Source organism: Acomys minous (genome assembly GCF_964271855.1).
Source record: "Acomys minous genome assembly, chromosome: 1".
Taxonomy (NCBI): Eukaryota; Metazoa; Chordata; class Mammalia; order Rodentia; family Muridae; genus Acomys; species Acomys minous.
This window is the reverse complement of record NC_140483.1, coordinates 110,186,477-110,199,347: the sequence shown is the minus strand read 5'-3', so window position 1 is coordinate 110,199,347 and position 12,871 is coordinate 110,186,477. Positions and strand designations below refer to the sequence as shown.

General features: G+C 36.4%; 1 protein-coding gene across 6 annotated transcripts in view; it reads right to left on the bottom strand.

Annotated features, from left to right (window-relative positions):
• Positions 1-267: 267 nt before the first annotated feature.
• SNTG1 (syntrophin gamma 1) overlaps positions 268-12,871 on the bottom strand; it is a 707,225-nt gene continuing 694,621 nt past the window's right edge. For all 6 annotated transcript variants that reach the window (XM_084773017.1, XM_084773015.1, XM_084773016.1 and 3 more), the window contains one exon: positions 268-766. In XM_084773017.1, coding sequence (XP_084629143.1) covers positions 587-766 — 180 coding nt within the window. In that variant the 3' untranslated portion in view covers positions 268-586. The remainder of the gene's footprint in view (positions 767-12,871) is intronic.

The window sequence follows — 12,871 nt, the reverse complement described above, 5'->3', positions numbered from 1 at the left end:
CAATCAGATAAACACAGCTGGAGTGCTAATATGAAACTCTGGGATGGAAATACAAGAAGAACTCACATGGGCAATTTAAGGTACTTCTGTCCTTGAGGGCATTTGGCTTTTGTTGTTTGGTTTTTTGTTTTTGTTTTTGTTTTTTGCATGCTACTTGCCTTGCTCTTATTTTCTAACTTCTTTACACTCATAATACAGTGATAGGGCATGGGGTCATGATCTCGCCCAATAAGCATTTGTCATACAAAATAATCTAAAATAGAGATATAACCATTTAATTAATATTTTTATTTATAGGTAGCTTACAATTTTTATATTATTTACATACTTTACACCAATCATTTCTTTGTCACCATACATGGTGACAGCCATGTCCTGATAAGACATCAGTACATAAAGAATAGGCTGCTCAGTCCCTCCAGGGTCACCTGCAGAAGGCTGCCATGGTAAGGTCAGTGGTAGATGTCTCCTCATCTTTCTCCTCTGCAGTTGCAGTCTGACTCCACCATTGACCTTGTGACAGCATGGTCGCCCCAGGATAGAAGTGACAAGTGACCCTGAGGATTGTCTGGCAGAGATCATCATGTCAAGTCATATGTTTTGCTTTGCTTGTAGAAGCAGAGCTGGCAGCAGCGGCAGCAGCGGCGGCAGCAGCAGCAGCAGCAGCCTGACTACCTAAAAACAGAGGGTCCAAACAGGCTACTTTGGCAGCAAAAAATGAATGGATACAGTGAAGAACAGCAAATAAATTTGAAAACTCCAACTCCTGAAAGAAAAAGAGAAGTAGATCAGGGGGGAACTCAATTTCCTGACAAAACTGTCAACAAGTGGTCATTGTTATGTGTAAAGAACATTTGGAATCAAGGATATGTGAAATATGAAAATACAATACTCTCATAGACATATAATGCTAAGAAGACTGGCACTGATTAATAGATTTACATGCTTAATACGCAGATTATTTACACCTGCAGTGAAGATAAGGTGTATGTAGTGAACCAGTGAAATTAATGACACATTGTAGTTATTTAAGTACATGTTTGCGGTGAACGATCAGATTTACAACTGGCATACTGTTCTTGGTGTTTGCAATTTATACGATGATATCCAGCCTATTAGAAGAGATTATAATACATCAGAGAGCTGCTTAATTAACAGAATTTAGTGTGTTTTTTTGAGCTTTGCAATAGGAACCCAATAGGATTCATCTAGGGATTCACTTCATTAGTGCAGTTCTCAAAAATGGTTCTAGCAAGGAAGTCTTTAAAAATTTTGGTCATATTATATAAGGTTTAGTCTATTGTAATTAAAACTTAATTAAAATTCAATCATATCATTTCTCCTTCTCTTTTTTCCTCTGTCCAGTTTATACCATGTCCTCTCTCTCCATCCTCTCAAGCCCATTAATCCTTCTTAAATTTATGGCCTCAATTTATGACCTCATCTTCTCCAAATATATATATATATATATATATATATATATATATACATATATATATATACATACATATATATATATATTCTTGTGTGTGTGTGTGTGTGTGTGTGTGTGTGTGTGTGTGTGTGTTTTCCCTGCTGACTTCATTTGGTTTGGGAGAAGAATATTTTTTAATGTCATGGAGCACAAATACTAAAACAATATTTCTCAAAAGGTATTCCTATTAAGTTGATTATAATTTGTTTTACAAGCTCTCCAAGCACCTAAATATTTAGGCACTTTAAGTAAGATTAAGTTTTCTAATTATTCAACCCACATAGTGCAGTAGTTTTCAATAATTTGGTTTTTATGTTGATCAAGACATTAAAAAGTTCATATCTTTACCACTTTGGGGTTTGTACTGGATTGTGGGAGGAAATAGACAATTATAAACAATAGAAGGAGGCTGATAGATTTGACCCTAATTCAACATCACCTCCCCAGTTTTCTGCTTTTATAAATAGATCTTACAGCTACTGCCATGCCTATGCCTTCCTCGGTCATAACTGTATGAATTCATAGAGGATGGTCCCTCTCTTCTCTCACTCATTCCCCATGTTCCACTCATGCATGGGTTTTATATCTGCTTCCTTGCAATATATCTTGCTTGCTTGCTTGCTTGCTTGCTTTCCTTTGAAAGTATCCCAGACAGGACATGTATAGTCCTGGAGACCATGATGTAGAGGCATTCTAGGAATATCTGAGAGATTGAACATGGAATTTAGAGGTTTTATGAGAATATTTTAAAAATATATTTTATTAATTTATTCACAGTGATGACAGTGACATACAGATAGCCCGAGGTTTCCAGTAACCAGCATACATCTCCTGCCATATTTTCAACAATTTGCCAAGCATATCCATGTCCTCTTCAAAAAAAAAAAAAAGACATGGTAATTAGTAGTTTTCACTCAAAGGAGCCATAAAGAAATAGTCCATTCAAGCAGTTATGTGGTAGACAAAAAGTACATGTCTGCTATTGAATTGGCACCACATACCATATCTGCTGCATGTGACTACTGTAAGCACAGTAGGAATCGTTGAAAGAGAACACAGAAGTGACAAGATGTGTCATACTGAAAATTCTCCATATAAAATGTGGAGCTATTGAAAGAAATGAGTGACACTAGGAATCAGACACAGGAATTTCATAGTGTGTGTGATTTTTGAGAAGAGCAGAGATGAACTGATGGAATTGATGCTGGAGGTAATAATTGTGGCGACTGGAATTGCCCAAGGTCTGGGATATGGGGCACAAGACTGCTACCTCTCACCTCATCTTTCCTTGTTATTGGGTCACAATGATCATGTTCAGGTTTTCAAAAACCATGCAAATAACTATGTGATTTAAATGTCACCCAGTGGAATGAGAACATAAGTGAAGTGTATGTCTTCAGAGAAGATGTTCTCTCAGGTCTCTCTTCTTCAGTGCAACTGGACATAGTTTTCACACTATCATGGCTGCGTTTAAGTCTTGCATTATTAGACTTCCTAGGCTATGTTCATACCCATCACTGTACCATACTCTCTCTCACACTCTAAGCCTGTATTGGAATTAACCACGGGGAACTTCATACATGGATCTGTATTTCCTGTAGCAGTGCCTTGGTGTATTTAGGCCAACTCTGGAATACTTCATGGTGTAAGAAATGTTTGGTACATTTTTCAGTGGTGTTCGTCTTTTAGGAAGAGGAGCAGGGAGAGGATGAATGAAGTCAAGAAAGCATGCACAAAAAAAATTAGCATATTAGAAAACTAGTTGGAAAAAAAAGAAGTCTGACATCCCCAGCTAGGTCTGAGCACATCTGGCTAAGTGTGCAGGGGCACACGGCTACTAGAGATGACCTAAGGCTCACTTCAATGGAAAAATGTGCACACCTTAGTGGTGTTTTGAGATGCTGCTGAGATATGAGGTGAATGAAGTCATACGTAGAGTGCTTGTACCATAGGACCTGAGAAATAACATGCCATGCAACGAGCCAAAATGCCTATGGAGCGTGACATGAATCCCTACATTTGTGTATAGTGGCTGCTGAGAAACTAAGGATCTTTCTTTGCTCTGGCCAGTTTACTGCCTTGAAAGTGCATCATTCTCCAGTCAAGTTCCCCTGCTTCTGCTGTATCCGTGGGCTTTCTTTCAACCATTTGTTTAAGGATACAGAAGCCTGGAACTTGCCTGGAGATGCAGGGTTTTATGCATTGCAGTCTCATAACATTTTATACTTGAAAGTGATAAATACAACTATTAAGGAAATGGCCACATCACAAACTGAGCAGCTGGCAGTGAACCTCTAGTCAGACTCATATGCCATGGCCTCTAAGACAATGTCTCATAATTACCATTTCTTGCAGCATAATTTCAGAGAATGTTATTCAGAAGGAGATAGGTATGCATTTCCTGTAATTCCATATTCAAATTATATGTATTGTGAATTCCTATTCTGGGACATTATGTTTTAAAAACTGAAGAGGACATTTCTACTCCGAATTAAGCAGCTGTACTTTGAAACTGAATAATAAATAAATAAAAAGAAGAATGTTTGTCTAAGCAATTGGTGAACAATGCTTTAGTCCTGTTCTTAAGATAATGTAAGAGTTCTCAATACGTGCTTGAAACCACAAAAGGACGGGTTCCTTTAGGTATGGTCTCAACTCATTCAGAGTTAAGTAACCAACAAGTAAAAAAAAAAAAAAAGGCACTTCCAGCTAATCTTAATTTAATACCTTAATAAACCCCTTAAAATAATAAAATTTAAAATAACTTAAGGTGTTTATTAAGGTTATATAGGTGTTTTAAATTGATAATGACAAGATGTGATATAGTCTGACTTGCATTCAGAGCTTTAGACACCCAAGATAGGAAAGATGTGAAAAAAATGGGTTTATTACTCCATATACTGTGCATACTCGTTCAGTCGTTCAGATTCTCTGTGAGTCAATTGATGGTACTACAATTTCAGGCTATGGCCTTCCTTTATAGTTTAAAAAACTGTAGAATCAAAAAAATACACTATGGTTTAACAGATATGATTTACATATAAAAACATATTCATTAAGTTTTGCTGTAGCACTGTGACATACATGAATATCTATTCTGTTTCTAATTTATTACCTGCAAAAGTTGCTAAAATAAAAATTTTTATTTCTATATTATGTATTACATACATATATGTATTTATATAATTTAAATGTATTTAAAATGTTTATATGTATATAATAAAATTATTTAAATATTTTGTCCCTTTGAAAATATTTCAAAATCAGCCAATCGGTGAGTAGAATATATAGCATGGATATTCCATATATAAATGATGGTTCATGATATAATAATAGATAGGCACACAGTTTCATCATACAACTCAGACAGCACACTCTTTATAATTCATGAATTGCTTATTTCTGAGATTTACCATCTACTGCTTTTAGACTACTATTGATCACAGGTTAATAAACTCATAGAACATGCATCACCAAGCATAAGAGGTTTCATAGTATATGTATAAATTGTTTGTATAAAGTGCTACAAGACTAAAATATGCAGACAAGTATTGAAACCGTGTGTCTTAGAAAAAAAGAGAAATGAGGAATTTCATTCAGAAGGTCATATTTTTACATATATTGAAATCTTGTGTACTTATATACTATGATTCATTAATTTACTGTATTGTACTAACTTTTAAAATAAATATTCTTTGTACATTCCTAAGATATTTCTTGATATTGTTTTTTTTTTGTTTTTTTTTGTTTTTGTTTTTTTTTTTTAGTTGTTTGAAATAGCTATCTTGCACCTTGTTAAGAATTGTTTCAGTCTGGTATATATTCACTTATATCTGTACACTAGCCCAAGGGGCATGTCCCATGAAACTCTTCACTTATCAGGAAAGTGGGACGGAGGGGAGGACATCCTATTGGGACTTTAGGCAAGAGACATATGGGAGAATGGGAAAATAGAAGGATCCAGAGGGTCCTAGAAACCTATAAGTAGAACATTATGATGGGCAGATCTGTCCCCAGGGGTCCTGCTCAAACTATGGCACCAGCCAAGGACAATACGTGCAGTAAACTTCGAATCCCTACCCAGACCTATCCAATGGACAGGACATTCTCCACAGTTGAGTGGAGAGTGGGATCTGACTTTCACACAAACTCTGGCGCCCCATATTTGACCATGTCCCCTGGATGGGGAGGTCTGCTGTCCCTCAGAGGATGGATAGCAGGCTACTGAAAAGAGACTTGATACCCTATTAGCATATACAGGGGGAGGAAGTCCCCCTCAGTCACAGTCATAGGAGAGGGGAGAAAGGGGAAAATGGGAGGGAGGGAAGAATGGGAGGATACAAGGGATGGGATAACTATTGAGATGTAAAATGAATGAATTAATTGAAAAAAATTAAAAAAAAAAAAAGAATTGTTTCAGTCCTACTCAGGAATGTGGTTTATAGTTGCCATTTCATTTCTACGGTTTTGTTTTTTATATCAAAATGCTTTCAAATAATAAGGCAAGGAGTTTTTTCTCAGTGGATTACATCTATAGATCTGAAAATCCCTCTTCCAGTGATAATGAAGATCCCACTGTGAAGATGCCCAAAGGAGGATGGACAATGCCTGTAATTCTCCCCTACTTGACAAGAGCACTCACATACCACCCTTAAATCAATAAACCAATGTAAATGGACTCCAGGCAAAAGACAAGATTTAACTAAATGAGTATTTAAACAAATGGAGGAAATATGGAAATGTCTAGGGTCCCCCACAAATGGAAGAAAATTGCTTATACCAACAAATGGTAAAATCTTGGGCTGAATAGGAAAAAAAGAAAAGGAAAGACACAACAACAGCTGTTACTAACACTGAAGCTACACTGGTTCTTGACTTAACCTGTCAAATATTTCTCTGTAGTCCTAATAAAAATTGGCCCAATGAATATTTGCCAGCATCCTTAGAACAGATAAAATAGTCAAAACTCTAATGTTGGAGACCCTCCCAAATAAACACAACACAAAGAAAACCCACATGAAAACTTGAAAAGAAATGACACAATGAAAAATAAAAAACATAATGGATTACTCAACAGAACAAGAAAAAAATAAGAAATAACCAGAGGAAAACCAATGCTAATCAACCATCTACAGAAACTCTGTAAAATACTGAAAAGCAGTGAGGGGCAAATGAAAAATATGGAAAGATATAATAACTGAAAATTGCCAAAATTGATGGTAGGCTAACTATTTACAATTTATAATTGATGTTGCTCTGTAAGACAAAAGGAAGAAAGAAAAGCAATCTATTCCAAGGCTCTCTAGAATCCCCTTTCTGAAAAGGGAAGACAACAACCAGAACCTTACCTAGAGGAGACCACAGCTCAAGTGACAGAGAACCCCTGCTGAAAGGGAGGAGCTGCAACTTCTGAAATCTATGACCATCAGTAATAGGACTTCAGAACTAAAGACCCCTAATGATACGTTCAGAAAACTAACTGCACTGGCAGGCCAGAGGGGAAAGGGACACTCTGAGTCCTAATGCAACTTGCTGAGTTGGGATGGGTGGGGAGAGGGCTCCCCTTTTCTGAGGAATACAGGAGGGGGGCATGAGGGAAGAGGGAGGGAGGGATTGGTTGGGAGGAGAGGAAGGAGGTGGCTACAACCAGCATGTAAAGTGAATTAATAAATATTTTTTAAATGGGAAAAAGACAAACCAGAAGAGATAACTTTTTAAAAATGGTTTACAAAATTACATAGAAAGTTTTAATGGAAAGACCTTGAACAGCATGAGAGCAGATGGATACAGCAAGAAAACTATGCACCAATACTGCTCTTTTGAGTTCCTACATTATGCTTGAATATTTTAAAACATTATAACAATAGCTGATGTGGTGCCCAGTGCATGTAGAGAATGCATTTTAAATGATCTATGAAAGAATATGGAGCATTTGCATAGATCTCAGAAGATACAATTCAACTATGTTAGCATTTAAATTTCAAAATCCAGTTATTACACACTATAAAGGGTAAAATACAATGAATAGGGAAAGAGATTTCAAATAAGTCTTTAGATTGAATTTGAATTGATAGATTTCTTACTACAGTAAAGAGTGTGTATGTGTGCTTCATGGGTTAAATAAATATATAATTTCTAGAGATCCAGGAATGTTCTCTTCAATGATCGATTCAAACTTTCTACAGCTGAAGAAACACTTATTACATAAAATATTTAGGAAATTCGATGGCATAAAATAAAAGAGAATAAAAATTTCAATTTGATCAATGCATATGAAAATATTCTAATAGAGCAGTAATTACATTAAATAAATTAAGTGTATCAGTCACTATGTATCAAATATATAGGTTTAATATACTAGTTAAACATATGATATCTATCAAACCTTTAAATACAATATCATGTTTACAGTAAAAGAATGACACAAATTATACCAACTTCCATTAAAAAAAAAAAAAGAATGGTAGACTGTCCTTATGCTAGATCAACTCAACTCTGTAGTAAGAAAAGACACAAATAGTGGTGTTAAATAATGACAAAAGTAAACACATATACAACATAGAACCATAGCTAAATGCCTGCACCAAAAATGTAGTGCAGAATATGTAGAATAAATGTTAAATCAAAGATTTCAATATCCTCTGTTAACAAGGAAAAGCAGTGAAAATACCAGCACAAAGAGAGAATTAGTAAAACTCCATATACATATCAGTCTAACTCAAACTTAGAAAACATTGGTCAACAAAGATAGACTACATGTCATTTGCAAATTTCTGGGGGTTCATCTGTAATAGAGTAGTTCATAAGGCATAAATGAAACTCAGTCAGTATAAAACACCTGAGGACATCAACTTTCTGATTTCTAAGCAGAGTGCTCTCTCTCTCTCTCTCTCTCTCTCTCTCTCTCTCTCTCTCTCTCTCTCTCTCTCTCTCTCTCTCTCATAGTCCTTATCTAGACAAAAATTCTACTTATTATTCTAATAAAGTACTGGCTTATACTCTTATTTTATTTTTTAATAGGTAGTTCACTTCAGCTTAAAGTAAGCTTCTATTCACAGTACAGTTTGTTTGCCTTAGAACTGTATTCCTTTGCCATTGTTTTCCTCCTGATTTTCCTGGTGAGAGATGAGCTGCTACTGTGAACCCTCCATGTCTTACTTGGTGCTTCCAGCTTCCCTGTAGGAACCTCAGCAGAGTAGCTGACAGGGCCAGTCTGCTTCTCTGCCCTTACCGAGCATTCATCCAGCTTTCTGGATAATGGGATAGCCTTGCAACACATTTTTAAATTTTTTGAGTTCCGACTCCTCTTTTTTCTTGCTCCCTCTCTGCCCTCCTGCTGTTTCTACTTTGTGTAACATGGCATGTTTGTTTCTGTCACAAAATTTTCTGAGCTATTTTATCTTTCTTCTCACAATTAACTCTGAAGCTGAATGGTGTTATACTTCTGAGAAATCTGGTTTCTGTAAGGATTTCTGAAAACTTCAATCATCATCCCTTTCAGTGGCTTAATTGCATTGGAGGTTTTTGAGCAACTCTCTTTGCTAGTGCAGTTGAATACTTTGGGCCCCTGGGCCCAGGTGAGCTCTCAGCAATCTCTGTGAAGGTGCCCTCAGGGCAGGGAATTTTCTCCTCAGATGAATATTCTTAAGGCAACAATGGAACACAGAAAACGACAACAGGGATAATGAATTTAAAATCCTATAAAACACCATTTGTTTAAAGAAAATCATATTTGTTTTGTTTTAATAAATCCTATATTACTTTTAAATTATAATTTATTATTCAGATTACATCCTGAATGTTATCCCCTTGCTTGTATCTTCCCTTTCCCACCCTCCCTCTCTCTTTCACCCTATTCCACTCCCTTAGACCTCTGACAAAGGGGGGCCTCTTCCCCCACCATATGATCACAGCCTATCAGGTCTCATCTGGATGGACAGCCTGCTTCCCTTCCTCTGTATACTGTGGGGGCCTCTGCACCAAGGAGGAGAAGTGATCAAATCTGCAGCACTAGAGTTCTGTCGGAGGCAGTCCCCACTCTACCTCAACATCCAGCTATACCTATATTATTTTTAAATATATTTTTAATATTTTGAGAATTTTAACAACTATAGATTTACATCATTTCTAATTCTCTCTATACCCCACCAACTTCTCCCATGTAGCCCACTTCTTCTCAAATTCAGGACCTCTTCTTTACTTACTATTTTGCATGTAAATACATAAACAGATATACATACATTAATAAGAAAATGTGTACATGTGTACATATTAATAGAATCTGCCAAGTCCCTTTAATGTTGTTTTTATGTATATGTGTTTAGGGATGAGGACTCGATATTTGATACCCTAGCAGGAGGGGAGGCTTATCTCTAGAGAGGACTATTCTCCCTTTCTTAGTAGTCATTGATTGCTTATAGCTTTTCTTTCTTTTTTTTTTTATTTAGTTATATTTTATTTTATTTTTATTTTTAATATATTTTATTAATTCATTCATATCACATCTTAATTGTTATCCCATCCCTTGTATCCTCCCATTCTTCCCTCCCTCCCATTTTCCCCTTACTCACCTCCACTATGACTGTTCCTGAGGGGGATTACCTCCCCCTGTATATGCTCATAGGGTATCAATTCTCTTCTTGGTAGCCTGCTATCCTTCCTCTGAGTGCCACCAGGCCTCCCCATCAAGGGGACATGGTCAACTATGGGGCACCAGAGTTCGTGTGAAAGTCAGATCCCACTCTCCACTCAATTGTGGAGAATGTCCTGCCATTGGGTAGATCTGGGTAGGGGTTCAAAGTTTGTCCATGTATCGTCCTTGTTTGGTGCCATAGTTTAAGCAGGACCCCTGGGGCCAGATCTGCCCATCATAATGTTCTACTTGTGGTTTCTAGGATTCTCTGGATCCTTCTATTTCCCTATTCTCCCGAGCCTTTTAAGATTTTCCCCATACATATTGGCATGTTGATGTTGCATTGAATGTGTTCTGCTTCGGCAACCCTATTGTTGAGATTTCATGCAAAATACAATTACATTAAACATTCAATTAATTTCCAGAGTTCTGAAAATAGTTCTGATTATTTTGAATATTTTCTGATTGTTTTTCCAGACATGTAGAATTTGAGAATTCTTTATTTCCCTTTCTAAAGGCCAACGCATATTGATTTATAATCTTTTTAAAATGCACAATGTACAGCAATTTTTAGAAACTGTGTGTTCAACTAATATCAGTGAATTTACATGGGTATTTATAATAGCATTTCAGTGCTAGTGGGTCAATATAGATTCTAACCCAAGATACATATTTATTTTCTTTTGTTTTTGTTTGGGGGGCATTTCAGAATCTCAGTGACAATAGAATTTATTTCTCTGTGATCTGAGTAATTAGCTCACTATTAAACTTTATCTCTTGATATCTATTAGGACTTGATAAAGCAAAGTAGAAACACACTAAATTGTAGATTTATACTCTCATGTTTGCTTTCAAGTTATCTTACATATTTTGAGGACATTGGTGGAACTGGAATGTTCTGCATAGATATTGGAATTGCATAATTACTTTCATGTTTAGTGGCTCATTGAGAACACTGTCAGACAATGTCTGGAGACTGGTGTGTTACAGCTTTGAGGGGACAGGCTTCCCCACTGCAAGTGAGATGGTTCCTATCCAGGATGAGGGTAGGGGCCATTTCAACAGGACAAGTGTTACACAGCTCTGTTGAAAGGATGTTCCCAAGAGCAAGTGTTGAAGCTCAGAAAAGGAATGTTTTCTGGCACTTGATAGCCAAGAAATACCACAAAGTCAAGCTGCACAACAAACTGCACACAAGAAAGTACTTAAAAGGGAAAAATTCAGGAGGATGGCTGCATCTGATTGGGTGAGAAGCATCAGAGAACTGAGCAGAAGACAAGATTAGTACAGGGATTCTTGAGGAGTAGGGGGCTTTCTAGGGTGGAGATTTCCAGGGTGTGATTGGTGGTCTTTCAAGTCCCAAGCCTGAGTTTTTTACTCCATTAGGTAGAACTTGGCTGCCTGAGTCTGGAGGGGCTGGGCTAGGTCTTGCAGTCGTTAGGGTGTTCTATGGCTGGAGCCTGGCAGTTAAAGGCTTACAACTGGGAGTACCAAATATCACTGCAGAATTGTAGCATTTAAAGGCCTAAACTAAGAGGTAAAGCTCTTGTATCATGCAACTACTTTAAATCAAAGTATGCATCGTTTTTGCATAATCCTGATAGTACTGCATAGTACTGATCTAATTAACCAATTTTTGAGGTTAAAGTTCTGTTAACTTTTTCCATTTTGAAAATGCTTTTATTAGTTTTAGGTATACACTAGTACTTTCTTATTGGAAAATTATAATACAGCACTCAGACCAACTACCTATTTCATCACAAAGCCTATTCTTTTTAAAATAATTTTGATTGCTGTTTTATTATTATTATTATTATTATTATTATTATTATTATTATTATTATTATTATTATTATTATTATATTTTATTTTTGGAAATGGGTCTGTCTTTGTTGTTCTGACTGACTTTGACCATGCTGGCCCAGAACTCACAGACGTCTCCCTGCCTCTGTTTAGGGAGTGCTGTGAATAAAGATGTGTGCTCCCACATCTGGTACACAGCCTGTTCTGGTAGTTAGCAGTGAACTTTAGGAACAGCAACAATGACAGTAACAAACAAGATGATGTGTAAGCTTCATACAAAATAATGTCAACATCAACTTTGGGATTCTAGCTTACTTGATTGTCTGTTTATTGTTCTATTGTTTTGCAGTAGGAAATAAAGTATCAAACACAGATATAAGAGGTACCTGACAGGAAGTAATCATGTATCTCTGAGCTTTGGGAATCTTCAGTTCTAGAAAGAGTCAGGCATTGAAATCAGCAGAATGGTTAAGGAACTGACACTTTGGTTACATTTGACAGAGAGATCCAGGATCCTAGTTATTCACCTATGAACATTAAGCAGACTTATTTATCAGCCATGAAGTGCCAAGCAAGCTTCACTTAGATTACTTCAACACATCATGAATTCTGAGAACCTGTCTTCTAGATTACATATTCATGACTTGTTTGCTTCGCAGAACAATTTTATGTACTGCAAGTCATTAAGGTATGTACTTCTCTCCATAATTTATAATAAGAAAATGCAGATTGGTAGAGGTTATCTACATTCAATTTCTGTTTTGAGTCTTACTCAACATATTTGAATTATTCCTTTTCTTTTTTTTTTCTTTCCTTTTTGTTTTTTGTTTGTTTGTTTTTTGTTCTTGAGTTTTTCATGTTCCTCTTATAGTCCTGGCTGTCCTGGACTCACTTTGTAGACCAGGCTTGCCTCAAACTCACAGAGATCTGCCTGCCTCTACTTCCAGAGTGTTAGGATTAAA